Raw genomic sequence first — 19,895 nt, forward strand, 5'->3', positions numbered from 1 at the left:
TTTGCTAATGGCTGTGGGTGGGGGTTGCTGTGGGTGGGGGTTGCTGTGGGTGATGACTGACTGGATACAAAATCCTAAGTGGCTTCATGAAATTTTGCCTAGGACTGGACTGTCTTTCTTTAACTGTGAAATGATTGATGGTTCTCCCTAACATCTCCTCAAAGGCTACAAGAAAGTTGTTGCTAGTAGACCGAGGGGTGGGAATCACTGAAATGGAAAATCTAGATGACAGTGCTGGGGAAGAGAAAACTAGAACAGCTCGGTTGAAGACAACCTTTACTGCATGTTGACGCTGATTTAGGCAATAGCTTCCTAAAAATCATGTATAAAGTTAGTTAGACGTGAAATCTCTTCCCCAATGTTGATACCTGCCCACAAAATATTCTCACCTTCAGAGTGTAAGAATCATTCTTAAAGCCAAATATTCAGTTCAAGGCACATACGTCATCTGCAGTTGTAAATTTGCATTTAATATTTCACAATTCCTGTAAGAGAGGCTAGTCAGGAGGGAAACCCTCAAGTTTAAATCCCCACACTTACTTACTGCTCATCAGTCACTTTCGCTAAGTGAGATGATTAATAATTCAGTAGCTGGTCCAGAACGCACAGCTTGGGAACGCAGAGGCCCAGGCCTCATGTAATTTCCCACTCCCGTAACTGAACGTGCTGACCCATGTTGATGTCTGCCTTCATCCAGGTGGCAAATCAGACATGCTACGCTGCCCCCTTCAAACGAGTTCCTCGTGTTAGGGGCAAAGGTCACAGCCAAACTCTGCCACTGACAGCCAGTGCCTTGGCCTGGATCCTCTATGTGGATGCAGGCCTACCCCTCCTCAGTCCAGCCTCATCTACTAGACCAGCTTGGCCAGTCACTTTTCAGATGTCTGTGAGCACAGGACTGCAGACTGAACTCTCACTCAAGTTCTTCCATTTGCCAAGCCCGAGGCCTTTTCCGGCTAACCAGCCCTCTCTGCGCTGTCTTGTCTCCTGACTCCCACCCTCACCATTCACAGACCATCACGACACAGAGGATGCCAAGTTCTTTTAGTAATTCACCAGCTCCATGCAGGGACATCACAGGGCTGCCCTCCATGAGCAGAGGAGGAGGGCTGCCTGGCAGAGCGTTTCACACTCCAGGTTAGCCAGAAAGAGCATCTTCATTTTTGTTTCCACACAACACTTCTCTGTGAGCCTGCTGGCCAACAAAGTGGCGGCCGATTGTTGGAGGAGCCAACCAACCATCTTGTCTAACTTCAGATTCTTCAGGGCTAGAATATGTTCACCCCAGAGGCTTAGATGAAGCACATTTGCGGCTACTCGGGCAGATGGTCTCTGCAACAGGAAGGGAAGCTGTAGCTAGAACATCTGTTAACACAGTCTCAACCCAAAGCCTGCTTTGTTAGTGAGGGTCTTCCCTTCTCTGGTCCCAACCCAATTCTTCCTCTACCCTATCTCCTACTGATGCCCTTCACTCAGGTGACAAATACTGCCTGTCCCCTACCCGTGCTCCAAGCTTTTCCATGTGTACACCTCTGCATGGGGCAGCATGCATTGTTGAAATAGCCTTTCCCCCCAGGTGGAAAGCCTAGTGCCTCTTGTGCACAGCTATCTGGTCCCTTGAACCAGGTAAGTAGTCTCCTCTATCATTTCATAACTGGTTGCAGCTGTTATTCTAACCTTCACTGCGCACCAAGATAGCAGGCCACGTACAGAGAGCAGTTAACGGAGTGGCAGAACAGTGCTGGGATGCAGGTATGGCTCAGCTCTTTGCACTAAGCCTGCCCCTGAGCCAGCTGCCACTCCAATTATGGCTTCAGATAGGTCTGCCTTTGCATTCCTTTATATTAATTTCACAATGTCCAGATCTGCTCTCAGGAGATGTTTTCCATCTCTCTCTGATCAGTTCTCGGCTGCTTCCATGAGCTACATCTCCATGAAACATTTCTCAAAAATGCCTCCTTTTCTCTCTCTGAATAGCCTTTTTTTTTTTTTTTTGAGACAAAGACTTGCACTGTCACCTAGGCCAGAGTGCAGTGGTGCGATCTTGGCTCACTGCAACCTCTGCCTCCAGGGTTCAAACGATTCTCCTGCTTCAGCCTCCCGAGTACCTGGAATTACAGGCGTGTGCCACGACACTCAGCTAATTTTTGTATTTTTAGTACAGATGGGGTTTTACCATGTTGGCCAGGCTGCTCTGGAACTCTTGGTCCCAAGTGATCCACCCGCCTCAGCCTCCCAAAGTGCTGTGATTATAGGTGTAAGCCACCGTGTCTGGCCTCTGAACAACTTTTTCAGCAACTAAAAAAGCCACAGGAGTTGAACTGCTAGGATTCTGACTATGCTGTGGTGGCTAGTGCTCCTGCTCCTACCTACATTAAAATCTGTTTTTTGTTCTCTTGTAACTAGCCTTTACCTTCCTAACACAGAGGATCTGTCACTGTGGCTCTGGCCCAAACCTGACCTTCACTCTGGAACGAGAACAGAGGTTTCTACCCACACCGTCCCCTCGAAGCCGGGGACAGCCTCACCTTGCTGGCCTCTCGCTGGAGCAGTGCCCTCACCAACTGTCTCACGTCTGGAGGCACTGACTCGGGCAGTGCAGGTAGCTGAGCCTCTCGGTAGCTGCGGCTTTCAAGGTGGGCCTTGCCCTGGCCGTAGAAGGGATTGACAAGCCCGAAGATTTCATAGGCGATGGCTCCCACTGCCCAGGCATCAGCCTTGCTGTAGTCAATCACTGCCCTGGGGCCAGGACGGGCCGTGGACACCTGCTCAGAAGCAGTGGGTGAGACATCACGCTACCCGCCCATCTAACCTTTTCATGTCCTGCACATCACCTGATTCATGGGCTAATCTGAACTCTGTCCCAAGGAACCCAGAGCTTGAGTGAGCTGTGGCTCAGACCCAGAAGGGGTCTGCTTAGACCACCTGGTTTATGTGACAGGACTTGCATTCTCCTGGAACATGAGGGAACGCCGGAGGAAAGCAAAGTGGCAGGGAAGGAACTTGTGCCACATTATGGGTCAGAAAAGATGGAGGTGTTGGGTTATCACAAGGCATCGAGTCTCCTGCATTCAGTGGACACATGGGGGAAGGGCTGCCGATGGCGCATGACACACTCGGGACTCACCTCTGGGGCCATCAGACAGCCGTTTCCGCCCCGATCCACGTACCAGCTGCTGAAGGGCAACTGCAGGCCGATGCTCTCATCAGCCAGGCAGCAGCCAAAATCTGCGATCACCAGCCAGGGGCAGCCGTCTGGGAAGGAGCAAGCAAAGTGACCATTTCTCCTCCCCTCCTTCCCTCTGAGAGGCCCTCCTATGTCCCTACTAAAGCCACCAGCAAGACATGGCTGACAGGGGCTAATGGCTTAGTGTTGGCCCAGGAGGTCAGCAAGGCCTGAGAGCTGATCAGAAGGGCCTGCTGTGCGAACACGGAAATGCCTCCAGTAAGTACAGGCTGCAAAATCCCCAGGCAAAGGACTGTGTGGCTCAATTTAAATCATGTTCTAGTAATTGGAGATGTCCCCGAGACCAAAGGAGCTAGAGCTTGGTTCAAATGATCTCCAAGGGCCCTTATACCCCAGGAGACTTTGATTTGAATTTGAAACCCCAAATCCAAACCTAAGAACCAGGTGCATTAAGAATCAGTTATTGCCGGGTGTGGTGGCTTGTAATGCCAACACTTTGGGAGGCCGAGGCGGGTAGATCACCTGAGGTCAGGAGTTCAAGACCAGCCTGGCCAACATGGTGAAACCCCTGTCTCTACTAAAAATACAAAAAAACTAGCTAGGCATGGTGGTGTGTGCCTGTAATCCCAGCTACTCGGGAGGCTGAGACAGGAGAATTACTTGAACCTGGGAGGTGAAGGAGGCTGAGACAGGAGAATCACTTGAACCTAGGAGGTGAAGGCTGTAGTGAGCCGAGATCATGCCACTGCACTCCAGCCTGAGCAACACAGCGAGACTCCGTCTCAGAAAAAATTAAAAAAGAATTGGTTATTTGTAAAAGGGTCCACACAAAATTCCTTTAAAAAGCCAGTTCCTGGCTGGGCGCAGTGGCTCACGCCTGTAATCCCAGAACTTTGGGAGGCCCAGGCAGGCGGATCACGAAGTCAGGAGTTCCAGATCAGCCTGACCAACATGGTGAAACCCCGTCTCTACTAAAAATACAAAAATCAGCCAGGCGTAGTGGCGTGTGCCTGTAATCCCAGCTACTCAGGAGGCTGAGGCGGGAGAATTGCTTGAACCCGATAGGCGGGGGTTGCAGTGAGCCAAGATCATGCCACTGCACTCCAGCCTGGGCGACAGAGTGAGACTCCGTCTCAAAAAAAAAAAAGCCAACTCCCAGCTGGGCGTGGTGGCTCATACCTGTAATCCCAACATTTTGGAGGCTGAGGTGGGTGGATCACTTGAGGCCAGGAGTTTGAGACCAGCCTGGCCAACAGTGAAACCCCATCTCCACTAAAAATAATAATCCCAGCGCTTTGGGAGGCCGAAGCAGGTGGATCACGAGGTCAGGAGATAGAGACCATCCTGGCTAACACGGTGAAACCCCGTCTGTACTAAAAATACAAAAAAATTAGCCAGGCGTGGTGGTGGGCGCCTGTAGTCCCAGCTACTAGGGAGGCTGAAGCAGGAGAATGGTGTGAACCTGGGAGGTAGAGCTTGCAGTGAGCCGAGATCATGCCATTGCACTCCAGCCTGGGTGATACAGCGAGACTCAGTCTCAAAAAAAAAAAAAAAAAAAAAAAAAAATCAAAAATTAGCTAGGCATGGTGGCACCTGCCTGTAATCCTAGCTACTCAGGAGGCGGAGGCACGAGAATTGCTTGAACCTGGGAAGCAGAGGTTGCAGTGAGCTGAGATGGCGCCACTGCATTCCAGCCTGGGCAACAAAGCAAGATTCTGTCTCAAATAAATAAATAAATGAATAAATAAATAAATAGGTAAGTAAATAAAGAAAGAAAGAAATAATAAAAGCCAGTTCTTCTAGTCAATTATTTTAAATCTTCTAGTTCAAAAATTTATCAGATGTATGAATCTCCTTACAATTTTCCTAGGCAAGTGGCCATTCAGCTTCTACTTGAATGCTTCTAGTGGTAGGCAACTCATTTCCAGAGGCAATTGGGCTTACATTTGGACAGCTTTCATTGTTTGAAAAATTTATTTATTTATTTATTTATTTATTTATTTATTTATTTATTTATTTTGAGATGGACTCTCACTCTGTCGCCAGGCTGGAATGCAGTGGCACAATCTCGGCTCACTACAACCTCCGCCTCCCGGGTTCAAGCAATTCTCCTGCCTCAGCTTCCCAAGTAGCTGAGATTACAGGCGCCCGCCACCATGCCCAGCTAATTTTTGTATTTTTAGTAGAGATAGGGTTTCACCATGTTGGCCAGGATGGTCTCGATCTCTTGACCTCATGATCCGCCCGCCTCAGCCTCTCAAAGTGCTGGGATTACAGGCGTGAGCCACTACCCCCGGCCGAAAGTTATTTTTTATAATGAGCTAAAGTCTACTTCTCTTTTACTTTATTATTTTTTATTATTTTTTTGAGATAGGATCTCACTCTGCTGCCCAGGCTGGAGTACAGTGGCACATTCATAGCTCATTGCAGACTCTTAACTCCTAGGCTCAAGTGATCCTCCGACCTCAGCCTCCCAAGTAGCTGGGGCTACAGGTGCATGCCACCATGCCTGGCTAACTTTTTTTCTGGCTAATTTAAAACATTTTTTTTTTTGTAGAGAAGGGATCTCACTCTGTTTCCCAGGCTGGTCTCAAACTGCTGGCCTCAAGCAATCCTCAAGCAAGCCTCCCAAAGTGTTGGGATTACAGGTGTCAGCCACTGTGCCGGGCCTCTTTATTTACCTAGGAAAACTTGCAGCACTGAGGTCCTTGTTCTTTAAGTGGGCTAGAGAAAGGAACTTGGGAAGTGCTGTCTCTCTGCAAAGAGAGAAAAAAAAAACCCCGTTCTAAGGGAGAGATTGCTAACCTCTTGTGTGCGGAGCTAAATAAAGACATGACTTAGAACACAAAACCAGAGAGGACCTGAAGAGTCAGTCCTAAATGCTCCTGACCCACCCTCTAGTGCCCCTGGAGAGCTCTGATGGTGCAGCAGGTTCCTACCTGGGTCCAGCTCCACAAGGATGTTGTCGGATTTCAGGTCTCTGTGTGCGATGCCCTGTTGAACCAGATGGTCCACGCCTTCCAGCAGCTGCAGCAGCATCATGGCAGCGAGGCGGGGGCTGGGTGTGTTCACACAAAGGTACTGGCGCAGGGTACAGGGATAGCTGGTGGAGAGGGGAGAGGGCCTCTGGCTACTACACATCGACAACTCCCAATACGTTTTTTTTTTTTTTTTTTTTTTTGAGATGGAGTCTCTGTCGCCAAGCTGGAGTGCAGTAGCACGACCTTGGCTCACTGCAACCTCCACCTTCCAGGTTCAAGCAATTCTCCTACCTCAGCCTCCCGAGTAGCTGGGATTATAGGTGCCCGCCACCACACCAGGCTAATTTTTGTATTTTTAGTAGAGACAGGGTTTCATCATGTTGGCCAGGCTGGTCTCAAACTCCTGACCTCAAGTGATCTACCCACCTCCGCCTTCCAAAGTGCTGGGATTACAGGCGTCAGCCACCATTCCCGGCCTCCTAATAACCTTAATCACTGTTAGGGTTAGGCCGTTCCTCTTCCCCTTCCAGGAGCACTTTGATTCCCATTTTCCCCCAGCATCCTTTCTGTTCCCTCCCACTCACCATCCTCAAATTAGGAAGTAAGAGCTGGGGCTCCCTATATTCAAAGTAATGGTGCAGATAGTTATTTCCTTAAAATAAAATACCCACTATAGCAAAGTTAGGGGATACAGAGGGTGAGGAAGGAGAACGGTTTTTATGTTAAAAACAGCTAAGTCCAGCCACAGAAAAGGTTAACAGTCAAATGGACCAAAAGGACTAGGTGACAAGTATGTTCTGGATGAAGATGAGAGTTTGTTTCCATGAAAAATCGTCCTACAGGGAAAATGCTCTCCAGGGCAGATATGTTCCCTTTGCATGGCTTTCTTCTCCGGAAGGGTGATGACCCTGTTCTCCAAAACCCCCTGATCAAGGTGCACATGGAGGGCAGGGACCAGCTCCCCTTGGGAGATGTATCAGCTCCAGGCCCTGCCGCGCTGCTGTCACTTACTTCTTCATAACGAGGAACAGCGTCCGGCCATGGCCCAGGCCTTCAGGGTGGAGGCGTGAGGGCAGCACATCAGGGTAGTCGACCAGGGCCCCTGGCAGCAGCGGCACGGAAGAGGTGAAGGCGCGGAGAACCCGGATGATGTTGGGGTGAGGGGCTAGTTGCTTGGGACCTCTCTTGGATTTTCTAGTCAGCCAAGTGAGACAAACATATGAGGCCAGCATCAGATACAACACCTGGAAAGAATAACCTAAGGCCACACCAACACTGGCACTGACATTCATTATTCACTTACTATCAAATGTTTATCACAGATTTGCTATGTGCCAGGTACTGTACATGGTGTTGGAGAACACATCTGATGACTCCCCTACCCATCCTTCAATCCATTTGTCCATCCGTCTGTCCGTCCGTCCATCCGTACACCCATCCATCCTATCCATCCCGTGTGGCAGAACACAGGTGGAGAAACCCTGGTATCAGACTGCCCGGGTTTGCATTCCAAGTCTGCCACTGTAAGTCCTTGGCTGAGTTGCAGTAGCCCCAACCTTATCCACAGTTTTGCTTTCTGCAATTTCAGTTATCTACAGTTTGAGAATAGGTGAGTACAAGAAGATATTTAGAGAGAGGAGAGAGAGAGAGACCACATTCACATAACTTTTATTACAGTATATTGTCATAATTATTCTATTTTATTAGTTATCTTTAATTTTTTACTGTGCCTAATTTATAAATTAAACTTTACCATAGGTATGTGTGTATAGGAAAAAACACAGTATATATAGGGTTTGTTACTATCTGTGGCTTCAGGCATCCACTGGGGGGTCTATCTTGGAATGTGTCCCCTCTGTCCTTATCTTCTCTGGGCTCAATCTCCAGGGTGCAAGGGGAATGCAGTGTTAACACGCTGCATAAGGTTGTCAAAGTGTGGAAGGCACCTAGAATTGTGTCTAGCACAGAGGAAGCTCTCAGCTGCTATTAGCTGTACTATTATTCATTCAACCAATACGCAGTTTGCATGCTGAGTACCAGACATCATGCTGGAATGCTGTGGAACTATGGCACAGAACAAGACAGAGTCCCTGTCCTCATGGATTTGCAGTCTATCAGGGGAGAGAGATATTCATCAATGAGTAATCATGTGAGCTCCCTAAGAGCAAGGACTGTGCCTGAATTTTCTCCATTATTCCAAGTCTAGTACAGTAGTTGGCATGGAATATGGGTGTAATAAACCTTTGTTGAATGAGTGAATAGATCCAGATGCAGCTAGTAGTGGTAGTGTCATCTGCCTGCCCTGGCTGCTCCTTATCCTGTGGGGAGCGCCCCCCGACCCCCAAACCACAGCCCTGCTGAGGCACAGTGGCTGGATTTTGGATGGGGTGGCTCTGCCAGCTGTGTGCCAGCCCTGCCCTTCAGCCAAAGCTGACTGGCCCAAGGAGTCACCTGCACCAACGGCAATGAACCTGCAGTGACACTCGAGACCCAGATGGTTGGACGAAGGGAAGGGAGGGAAGTAGATTCTCTTTTTGGGAGTGTGAGTGAAGAAATCTGCCAGTCTGCAGTGGAGAGGAAGCCACGATACTTCACTGGGGCCATGAGGAGCCAGAGGTGAGCAGGCCAAAGGGAAGCAGGAACAGGAGATGCGAGGAAAGAACAGCATGTGGACAGTGGAACCACGTTCCCACAAGTTCAAGAATCAGTAACTGATGGAAATTCCCGCGGCTCACTCCTGTAATCCCAGCAATTTGGGAGGCTGAGGCAGGCAATTGCTTGAGCCCAGGAGTTCGAGGCCAGCCTGGGCAACATGGAGAAACTCTGTCTCTACAAAAACTAGCTGGGCATGGTGGCATGCGCCTGCAGACCCAGCTACTTGGGAGGCTGAGGTGGGAGGATCATTTGAGCCCAGGGAGGTTGAGGCTGCAGTGAGCCAAGATCACGCCACTGCTCTCCAGCCTGGGCAACAGAGTAAGACCCTGTCTCAGAAAAATAAAAGAAAATTTGAGTTTGCAGAAACCACTTTCTGAAAGGCTGAAACTCCCTCTGCTTATGAGATAAAAGAACTGGCTGAAATTGGTTGGAAGCAATAAGGCCAACTGCAGCTGGCACAGAACAAGTTTGCTGATGTCAAAGCCTGAATTGCCACTGCACGTTTCATACTCACTCCTCCCAAATCTGCACAGGGGACCCATGAGTTGGCATGAAGAGATAACTGTGCATGTCCAAGGACTGTCCAGACTTCTCCTTTCCTTCCATCAATCACCTGCTAATCTTAGAATCCACCCCTTAAACCTCCTCTAATAAAATTACCGCCTTAAAGCTAGCACAGGAAGACAGGGTTGAATTCAACTCCTGTCTCCATATGAGTCGACTCACAATAGAAAGCTTGGCTTTTCTCAAAAATCCAGTGTGACTGCTTCCAGCACATCAGGCTAGAGCCCCCTTTGCTGCGTAACAATGGTGGAGGGAAGTGAATGGGGCAGAGCCTAGACGGTGCTGGGGAGAGAGCAGGGCACTGGCCTCTCCCAGCACTGCATGGTCCCCAGGCTGTGTGGCTACAGTCCACGTGTGCCCACGCGCTGCTCCTGCTCTTGAGTCAACCTGAGTGGCCCCTGTTCTATGCAATCAAAGGAGCCAGAGCATCGTTTCCACCCTCGGGCCCCTGGGCAAGTCATGATCACAGCCCCAGGCTGTCAGGGCCCCAGCAGGTGTCATGGGAGCTCAGGGGCAGAGGGGTATGGCTGTACTGGGGAGATACATGGTGGGGTTGGGGGTGTCTGAACTGAGACCTGAAATGTGGGAGGAGGGCAGCCCAGGTGTAGCCAGCTGTACGCTCAAGAGATGGTCACAGAGAAGCCTGGCACATTCGGGGAAGGAGCTATGAAGCCAGCGTGGTGGAGTGTAGGGTGCTGATGAGAAGGGTGAGAGATAAGGCGGGAGACGTGGTGAGATGAGCAGGTTAAGCGCCTTCAATCTCTGGGCCCCAGGAGAGCAGAGGCTAGGAGGAAATGAACCCAGGGTGTTCTTGGGAAAGCTTCTCCCAAGGTGTACCAGAAGTTGAGGTAATGTACCTGCTGCCACATCTATCCAGTCATTCAACAGGTATTTACTGAGGGTATGCAGTAAACAAAGAGTGTTTACAGTACAGCCGGGGCAAAAAGGAACCAACAGAAAAAGACGTGTTATTTGAGGCCAGACAGTGAGAACTGCTAAAGGAACAAAGTCCCTGAAGAGGGACAGGGACTATGTCAGATGGGAGGTCTCAGCAGCAGACATCATGGTGCTCCGGCAGCAGGACAGCACCACGTCGGCCGGCTGCCACTCATGCCACAAAAGGAGGCATCAAGGATCATGTTAGCCCCAAAGCAGCTGACATTCAGGTGTCCACTTTCTCCAAAAAGGCCTCAGGAGAAGCAGCAGCCACTTGAGCAGCTACCTCCACCGGCCTGCAGGGACTCCCAGTCACATTGGAAACCTCCAAACCATGGAAGGGGTTTTCCACAACCACTCCCTTAATTTCATACTTTTGCCTCCCTGCTTCTGACAGAATGAAGATCTATAAACCAGCCCTCCAGTAAATCACCAAAAATGCAGCAGACCCACCTCTTCTTGGTGGGTCTACAAATGAGAGACAGGGTCTCACTCCAGGGTCGCCCAGGCTGGAGTGCAGTGGCATGATCTTGGCTCACTGCAGCCTCAACCTCCCTGGACTCAAATGATCCTCCCGCCTCAGCCTCCGGAGTAGCTGGGATCACAGGCATTTGCCACCATGCCCGGCTAAAATTTATTTTTTGTAAAGGCGGGGTTTCACCATGTTGCCCAGGCTGCTCTTGAACTCCTGGGCTCGTGATCTGCCTACCTCAGCCTCCCAAAGTGCTGGGATTACAGGCATGAGCCAGGCTGTAAATATTGAGGTGGGCACAGTATCTCCTCTGTCATAGCCTGCACGTCAGTCCTCACCACCTGTGGTGAGGCTGGTCGTGGACATGGGCTTTTCTGAGCTGAAAGCGTAGCTGCTGTTCACTTGCTCTTCCCTCTGCTGGGAATGCCACTTCCCTACTCCTCTGCCCAAGTAATGCCAATTCATCCTTCACAAGGTGGCACAAACTGTCCCTTTGAGAAGGCTTTCTGAGCAGCCCCTCCTCTGCAGCACACGCCTCCCCTGGGCTCCCTCAGCCCAAGCATACTCGATTCTAGCACTTACACCCTGGGCTCTCTGCTGCCACACTGAGACCTCTGGGCCAACAGACCACTTTTTGTTTTTTTTAAAATCTCTTAGCACCATCAGTGCACATAACTATTAGCGAAATGAGTGTTCCCTCTGGTGGGGACAGAGTTCAGTTTATTCCGATAGGTGGCGCTCTACCCGTGCATTTCTTAGGAGGAATCTGAAAACCCGGGTCAATCATGCAACACTGTGAACTGGGCATTTTTGGGGGGCCTCCTCTCCCCTGCTCCAATGTGAATTACGCATGTGCATCATCATTTGGGGTCAGATTACCTGCAATCTTTCCCAAGTGAAATTATCCACTAACTGAAAATCCATCACCAACATTAAGCCTTTATTATCTACTGTCATATCAGACACTGTACCAGGTGCTGAGGACATAAGTGATGGATGAAGTTGCTCTCAAGTCCCAGTCAGTCTGGCAGGCAGAGGGCACTTACCTGTAAGTGACTGCTCCATACTCCCCAGCCAAGGCCACTCGGCTCGCTGGGACCAGCTCCTGGCTCATTGTGTTCAAGATGGCTTCGCTGGAGGAACCTGCCTGGAACACCCACAAGGAACCCAGGGTTACACAGGCCGGAGCAGAATGGTAAGTTCCTTGTAAGCCCTGCCTGTAACCTGGAGCACGGCAGCTACTGCCTAGAATTGGCTCTGACCTTCGAGATAAGATGACCTGTCTTAACTGGCAGGCTGAGACTAGTTACTCCTGGGAGGCAGACAGAGGTACCATCCATGCCAACTCAGAGGATTCTTCACACTCCTCAAACTCTTGCAGCCTAGGTGCCAGGGCTGGAGGAGATGCCAAGGTGATCAGGATATGGGGTGCTGCTTCCTGCCATCGGTGCCTCTGGTCCCCACCAGTTCAAAATTGACCACTGGATCACTAACTCATTCTGCAGGCTCCCTTCAGCAGCCAGGCCAGAGCCTGACATGCTCCACCCTGGGTGAAGTTGTACTGAATCACAGAACAGCCTTCCTCCATCCCCCACAACAAACAGACAAAAACCAAAGAGTGGGGAAAGCACCTTATTGTCCTCATTGTATTGGGAAGGGCTCTCAGGACATATGAAACCTGTATCAAGAAGATCTGGTAAGAATCAACAATCTTGTAGCTGCTGTGAATGCAACAGCTGTCATGCCCCAACCAGGGCATGTTTTGATGCTAAGACTGGATGTTTCACAGGCAAAGGATTTGGCTACTTGTTAGCTATTAACCCAGCTTGGAGTGCAACAGTCTAATAACCTTCATTCCCCAAATCAGAACAAGAAAGTGCATCCTCTAGGGCCCACCATGAACGGCTGTGGCCACTTCCCACTGCGGCCTTGAATGGATGGGCCCAGGGATGGGCAGGAGACAGAGCATCGGGTCTTAATACATTTTTAAAACCTACCTAGCAATGGCAAGGTAAATAAATTAAGTGGACAGAAATTGTTTTCGTGGGGGAAAAATACTCTTCAATTTCCCAAAGTCTTGAGTCCTTCCAAGAGTTGAGAGTAGGGAGTTGACAGGCAAGCCTCTGAGCTGGAGATGGGCTTGCAGAGTGAGCTTAGAGGAAAGAGATCCAGTTCCCCCTCTCCAGTGAGGCAGGTTGCAGGAAGGAGGGGATGGTGAACTAACCAATCAAGGTAGAAATCAGTGGTTTAGGCACTTGTTACTCAAAGTGTGGTTGACAGAGCAGTGGCATTGGTATCACGTGGGAGCTTATTGGGAAGGCACAATCTTAGGCCCCATCCCTGACCTGCTGAATCAGAATCTACCTTTGGGTTTTTTTTGTTTGTTTGTTTTTTGTTTTGAGACAGGGTCTTACTCTGTTACCCAGGCTGGAGTGCAGTGCCACAATCTTGGATCACTGCAGCCTCTGCCTCTTGTACTCAAGTGATCCTCCCACTTCAGCCACCAGCCACCCAAGTAGCTAAGACTACATACAGGTGCAAGCTGTCACACCCGGCTAAATTTTGTATTTTTCATAGAGATGGGGTTTCATCATGTTGCCCAGGCTGGTCTCAAACTCCTGAGCTCAAGTGATTGGCCTCCCAAAGTGCTGGGATTACAGGCATGGTCCACCAGGCCTGGCCAAAATCTACCTTTGAACCTGATCTCTGGGTGATCTGTGGGCAGAATACAATTTCAAACATTCTGGTTTAGACTTCTGTGTAACAGGGGGAGGTAGCCTGACTATACAGGCATCTTTCCTGTGGATAATCTGTCTTTTCCTACCTACTTCCTGGAAAAAATCCTCACCAGGCCCACTAAGATGGGCATTTTGAGAACATCTCCTTTAAAGATGAAAGGCCTGGTGCTTACCGAGATGTTCCACATCATCTTGATGGCCAAGGGGAAGGCAGGGGCCCCCGGAGCTCGCTCCTGCCCTTCTCCTGGTGCACTGGTACCTGGGCCTCTCCCTGGAAGCAACCCGGTGCTCTTTGTCACCTCCAGGTTCTGGGGCAATGTAGGCATGGTGGCTTCATACACAGCAGCACTGCAGCCCTTACCAATGGACTGCCCTATCAGATACTCCTCCAGCCGAAAGCCCTGCAAGCGTCTCGTGTCCAACGGGTCAGGCCCTGGCTTGCTTTTCTGGGTAAAAATTGCCTGTGACGAGAAAAGAATGCACCGTGAGCCAGGGAGCCTGGGAAGGCCCAAGAAAAGGGAAACAGGGGAGGCAGAGAGAGGTGCAGCAAGGCGTGGTCCACGTCGACCAGATCAATAAACCAGAAAAACACAACCCAACCAGGTTCTACTGCTCAGCCTGGGTCCAGGCCATCTTCTTTCTCATTATTCAGAATGATTTTTCTCAAACTCTGTTGCTTCACTGGGATCACAATACTCAATGATCTGAGAGGTCAGAAACCCCACGTCCCGCAGCCAGTGCACCTCTCCTTGCTGCCTTCACTCTCCAGCAGAGTTCTGGAGGTGTCTGATTATGGAGACAGCTCGCTCTGCAAAGACCTTGGCTGACGGCTCCTGGGCAACTAGCAGGAGTGTGTGATCCACAGTGATCTCAGAGGGTCTCTCAGGCAAGTGGGTGACATCAGGCGCATCCCCAGAGCAGAGGGATTCAGTACTGTCTTTCTCTCTCTGCCACTTAGGGCCCCAATGAGGCTACTCTGTCCAGAAAGGTAGCAAGAGTACAAGAGTTCAGACAGAAATAGATGGAGGTGCAGGTGCTGGGGGCAGTGCTGCACTGGGAAAGAGGCCATGTGACAAAAATCTGGGTCTTCCCCTGCTTCAGGCAGCGGTGACGTCACTCTTCCAGTCACCCAGGCTCCGCTTTCCCTCTCAAATGGTCTGATCTGCTGAGCTCTTCCTTTCCAAGGTTAGTCACCCCTGGGTGCCAGGCACAGCTCTGCATATGCCCCTTGGCCATAGCCTACCAGGCACCATCTCTAGACTACCCCACTCTCAGTGCCGTGCCTTCCCTGCTCTGAGCCACATCAAAATACGTTGCTTTCATGTGTCACTCGGCTGTCCATCAGACTGCCCAGGAGGTTATCTGTGTTCTGGCTGCTGCCAGGCTGGTCTGCACGCTGCCTGCACTCATCCTTTGGATGCCTCCCTCTGAAAGCTGCTCACAGCATCCTTCCAGCCCCTGTTTCTATAGTATTGCTCTGTCTGGCTCATCCCTGCTCAGCCACCAAGCCCAACTCAAGCTCCTCCTTCCTCTGTGACCAGCCCTGATGACCCAGCCCATGGCAACTTTCCTTCTAGAGGGTTCCTAAAGCACCTGCTATCTGTAAGCAACTTAACCTTGCGCTATAACTTTGAACCTTTTAAAAAAATGAAAGTCCAGGCCGGGTGTGGTGGCTCATGCCTGTAATCCCAGCACTTTGGGAGGCCGAGGGAGGCGGATCATGAAGTCAGGAGTTCAAGACCAGCCTGGCCAACATAGTGAAACCCCGTCTCTACTAAAAAATACAAAAAATTAGCCGGGTGTGGTGGTGTGCACATGTAATCCCAGCTACTCAGGAGGCTGAGGCAGAAGAATTGCGTGAATCTGGGAGGTGGAGGTTGCAGTGAGCCGAGATGGTGCCATTGCACAGCCTGGGCGACGGTGTGAGACTCCGTATCAAAAAAAAAAAAGGAAAATCCAACTTCCCTTATAAACTTCATGGAGCAGAAGCAACGTGTGTGTGTATATATATAAAATATACTATATGCTATTATATGGAACATACATATTATAGTATACATAACATATATACACATATACATATATATACACATTATATATATATTTTTATAATATAAATTTTTAGAGCTTGCTACTAGCACACTCCTGCTAGTTGCCCAGGCTAGGGTGCAGTGGTGCAACTATAGTTCACTGCAGCCTCAAACTCCTGGGCTCAAGCAATCCTCCCACCTCAGCCTCCTAAGTAGCTGGGACTATCGGCATGTGCCACCATGCCTAGCTAACTTTTTAATATTTTGTGGGAACAAGGTCTCACTATGTTGTCCCAGCCGGTCTTCAACTCCTGGGCTCAAGAGATTCTCTCACCTTGGCCTCCCAAAGCACCAGGATTACAGGCATGAGTCACCATGCCTGGCTTCAGAATTTTTTATTTTTTTATTTTTTATTTTTTTTGAGACGGAGTCTCACTCTGTCCCCTAGGCTGGAGTGCAGTGGCGCGATCTTGGCTCACTGCAAGCCCTGCCTCCCGGGTTCACGCCATTCTCCTGCTTCAGCCTCCCGAGTAGCTGGGACTACAGGCGCCTGCCACCATGCCTAATTTTTTTGTATTTTTAGTAGAGGCGGGGTTTCACCATGTTAGCTAGGATGGTCTCGATCTCCTGACCTCATGATCCACCCGCCTCGGCCTCCCAAAGTGCTGGGATTACAGGCGTGAGCCACCCCGCCCGGCCCAGAATTTTTTAAATGTGAAATTAATTCCAGCAAAAGTAGCCAGTGAAAACAACTTTTTCTCCCCCCAGTCAGAGTCTTGCTCTGTCACCCAGGCTGGAGTGCAGTGGCGTGATCTCAGCTCACTGCAACCTCCGCCTCCCGGGTTCAAGGAATTCTCCTGCCTCAGTCTCCCAAGTAGCTGGGATTACAGGTGCCCACCACTGCGCCCGGGTAATTTTTGTATTTTTAGTAGAGACAGGGTTCCACCATGTTGGCCAGGCTGGTCTCAAACTCCTGACCTCGTGATCCGCCCGCCTCAGCCTCCCAAAGTGCTGGGATTACAGGCATGAGCCACAGTGCCTGACCAAAAAAAATTTTTTTTAATGTGAAATTAATTGATAACTAATAACATTTTCAGGCATAGGAGGGTGAAGTGTGCGAAGAAGGTGTGTGTGAATGGTAAGTTTAGGAGGATCAATCTCCTCAGTTAAAAAAGCCTCTTTAGTTTTAAGCAGGATTAGTCAAATTTCCCATCCTTAGCTTCTGCCAGTTAAGCTGTGGCAAAAGACAAGGTCAGGGGCTGGGGACTAGGCCAGATGTCACCTGTCACCCCAAACTGGCCAGAGCTCAAACATGAGACAGTGGTGATGAGCAATAAGAACTGGGATGGAAACCAGGAAACCCAGGAGCCACTGCTTGGCCCTAACAGCTGTGTCCTTGGGCAAGTCACTCCCTCTTCCACCACCTCAGCCCTAACCTGTAAAATGCAGGGGCTATGCTAATTTAGTGAGTGGTTCTACACCCCCAGGAAGAAGAGTGACCTCCCTGGAAGAAGATGGAATTCTGCCAGCGGCCAGGCTTCAAACCTGAACTGCACCGCTGGCTCCTCCCTGGCTCTCCAGCCTGCCCGCCTACTCTGCGGCTTTTAAGACTTTGCCAATCTCCATAGGGAGCCAGGTCCTCAAAATAAACCTGCCTCTATATAGACACATCCTATTGATTCCATTTGGAGAACCCTAATACAGACTTTGGTTGGGCAAAAAGAGGTCTTGTGCTATTTTAAGCATTAAAAAAGCCTAAGAACCCTTGTGTATCCAGTCAGCAGGGATAACTCTACACAGGTAACTAAAATGTTAGGACTGTTTTTCTCGCCGTTCATAGTTTTTACTGCGGTTTCAGCTCTGTCACTACTAATCCTTTGGTTAAACGGCGGAGGCAGCCTGGCTCAGTGGTTAAGGGCACTGCATTTTATTAGCTGTGTGACTTCGAGCAAGTCCCTTCACCTGAGGACTTTCCTTCTCCATAAATTAGGGACGGCAACTACCTCAAAGGGATAGGAATGTTATGATTTAGTTGTCCGTACATTTTAGAAAATTTACACAAAGCCTTTTGCTGTGCTGCGACAGGAGCTGTAATCGGCAACATGTCTTCATTTGAGGAAGGGAAACATTAAAACAAATGGGAGGTGCTGGCTTTATTTATAGCAGCCGATCAGTAATGGTGAAATAGATGAGCTTTAAGGACCCTCGCCTCGGCCCTCGATCGGCTCAGAGCCCCGCCTCCACACCTAGCCCCGCCCCCACCCAGCTGAGGACCCGCCCCCGCGCTTAGCTCCGTCCTCCGCTCGGCTTAGGACCCGGCCCAGCTCACCTGGATCTCCTGACAGGCCGAGACCGCCCGCCGGCTCTCCGCCTGTTTTTCCTCGATGAGGCCCAGCCCTAGCCCGAAGGCCAGAAAGACTGCCCGGCCGCAAGGGCCCGCACAGCCCCAGGCCCGCACCACGAACTGCCGCTGCAGCCGCGCCGCCAGCCCGGCCACCGACTGGCGGAAGAAGCGGAGACGGTTAGGGAGCCCGAGCCCGACCCTGCGAGGCTCCGCGCCCGGTCCTGCGGCCCAGCCTGGACGCTCCCCGCGGACACAGCCCGCCGCCGGGCCCGGCCGCCCCAAGCCGTAGGCCCGGCCGGGCTTGCCCGTGAAGCGCAGCAGCAGCGCTCGACCCAGCTGCAGGCCGCGGCCCAGCGCCTGTCGCACCGCCATGGTGGCGCCGCGGCCCGGTGCCCCCGTAGCCGCCGCTGCCGCCACCACCGGCGTCCCCCGCCGGTCACAACAAACTTGGGGCGGTGCCTCTGCGCAGGCGCAGGCGCAGGCGCAGGCGCTGGTGGGCGGGGCCGGCCCCCGCGGCAGTTCCCCGACTCGGCGCGTGGGGGCGCTATGCTGGTACTGGCGCCTCTAGCAGTGACTTTCCCTTTGCACTTTGGACCCACGTGGAGGGCTTGCCGGTTCAGGCAGGTCCTGAATGTGAACATCACTGGTCCTGGGCAAAATCGAGAAGTCGAGAAGGGAAACTGACATTTTTTGCCAACCATGGTGCCAGACCCTTTACGTCTTTTAATTTATTTAACAGCTCCCCCAACAAGATAAAAATGCCGTTTTTATAGATAAGAAAACCGAGGCATAGTAAGGGGCAGCATTCGAGGTCTTGTGAAGGTACCTAGCAGAGCTGAGCTACAGTTCACATTGTCCTAACTGTTGAATGCTTGCCCTCCTCAATGCCGTTAGGCTGCTGTATGTGTCCACAGTCTCAGGGGTTTTGAAGACCCCAAGAGAAATGTCACCCAAAAGACACAATTTATGAATGAGTGTGCTGAGGTCCCAAGATAGCAGCTTGCCCAAAGCCACACCGTTTGTTTAATGGCATAGGCCTGCTCACCACAGAACACACACACACACGCACGCACGCACACGCACATTACTGAAACAGTTTGCTGTCTCCTGGCCAGGGGTCCACCCCATAGCCAAGTAAGCCCAGGGGACAGAACTCTTCAGACAAAAAATCCCTTCTTCAGCAGCAGCTCCTATCTACATGACCTTTGACTTCATATTTAAGGAGAAAGGGATTTATGAACAGAAGCCATAGTCTCTGGCTTCGGCGGCAGGGAGACAAGATGGTGGATCCCCATGCCATTACCCCCAAGACCCAGGGCCTATATGCTATGGGGAAGGAATGTGACGGACATTTGAAGTCAGTCCCCCAGGGAAAGGCAAGAATGCTGTGTGAATCTGCCTAAGGGCAGGATTTATGGTAAGTACATGCTTTTACACAAGGAACAATAGATAAACTGGAAATCTTAGAGGCCTTCCCTAAAAGCTGGTTAATTAGAAGTCAACTTGGTTGGCCGGGTGTGGTAGCTCACAGCCTGTAATCCCAGCATTTTGGGAGACTGAGGCAGGTGGATCACTTGAGTCCAGAAGTTCATGACCAGCCTGGCCAACATGGCAAAACACCATCTCTACTAAAAATACAAAAACTAGCTGGGCGTGGTGGCACACGCCTGTAATCCCAGCTACTCAGGTGGCTAAGGCAGGAGAATCGCTTGAACCCAGGAGGTGGAAGTTGTAGTGAACAAAGATCACACCACTGCACTCTATCCTGGGCGACAGAGTGAGACTCTGTCTCAGAACAAAACCAAAAAACCAACAAAACACATCAACTTGGTGGATTAGCATCCAAGACGGGGTTGCTTTAGCTTGCACTGTGTGTGTGTGTGTGCTGGTCTCTCTCATAATCTTCCTTAAGGGAGGAATTTTATGGTTCTAGTGATATCCAATCATATATATTTGGGAGAGGCATAGATGAATTTCCCATTTGTATA

The 19,895-nt window shown here is 50.6% G+C and overlaps 1 protein-coding gene across 1 annotated transcript; it reads right to left on the reverse strand.

Annotated features, from left to right (window-relative positions):
• Positions 1-449: 449 nt before the first annotated feature.
• On the reverse strand, positions 450-18,392 carry PINK1 (PTEN induced kinase 1). The gene is made up of 8 exons (XM_001164912.8): positions 17,893-18,392; positions 13,707-13,994; positions 11,842-11,942; positions 7,180-7,362; positions 6,127-6,290; positions 3,128-3,255; positions 2,529-2,765; positions 450-1,332 (listed from the first exon to the last, which is right to left on the reverse strand). The coding sequence occupies exons 1-8, from the start codon at positions 18,277-18,279 to the stop codon at positions 1,075-1,077; spliced, it is 1,746 nt and encodes a 581-aa protein (XP_001164912.2). The 5' UTR covers positions 18,280-18,392; the 3' UTR covers positions 450-1,074.
• Positions 18,393-19,895: the final 1,503 nt, after the last annotated feature.

This window comes from Pan troglodytes, chromosome 1 (assembly GCF_028858775.2).
Source record: "Pan troglodytes isolate AG18354 chromosome 1, NHGRI_mPanTro3-v2.0_pri, whole genome shotgun sequence".
NCBI classification, from domain to species: domain Eukaryota; kingdom Metazoa; phylum Chordata; class Mammalia; order Primates; family Hominidae; genus Pan; species Pan troglodytes.

Coding starts and splice junctions, on each gene's coding strand:
- PINK1 (XM_001164912.8), bottom strand. CDS start 18,279: ATGGCGGTGCGACAGGCGCTGGGCCGCGGCCTGCAGCTGGGTCGAGCG. Junction 7,363..11,841: donor TATGGAGCAGTCACTTACAG/GTAAGTGCCCTC, acceptor TTGGCTGACTAG/AAAATCCAAGAGAGGTCCCA. Junction 6,291..7,179: donor CTGTTCCTCGTTATGAAGAA/GTAAGTGACAGC, acceptor CCTCTCCACCAG/CTATCCCTGTACCCTGCGCC.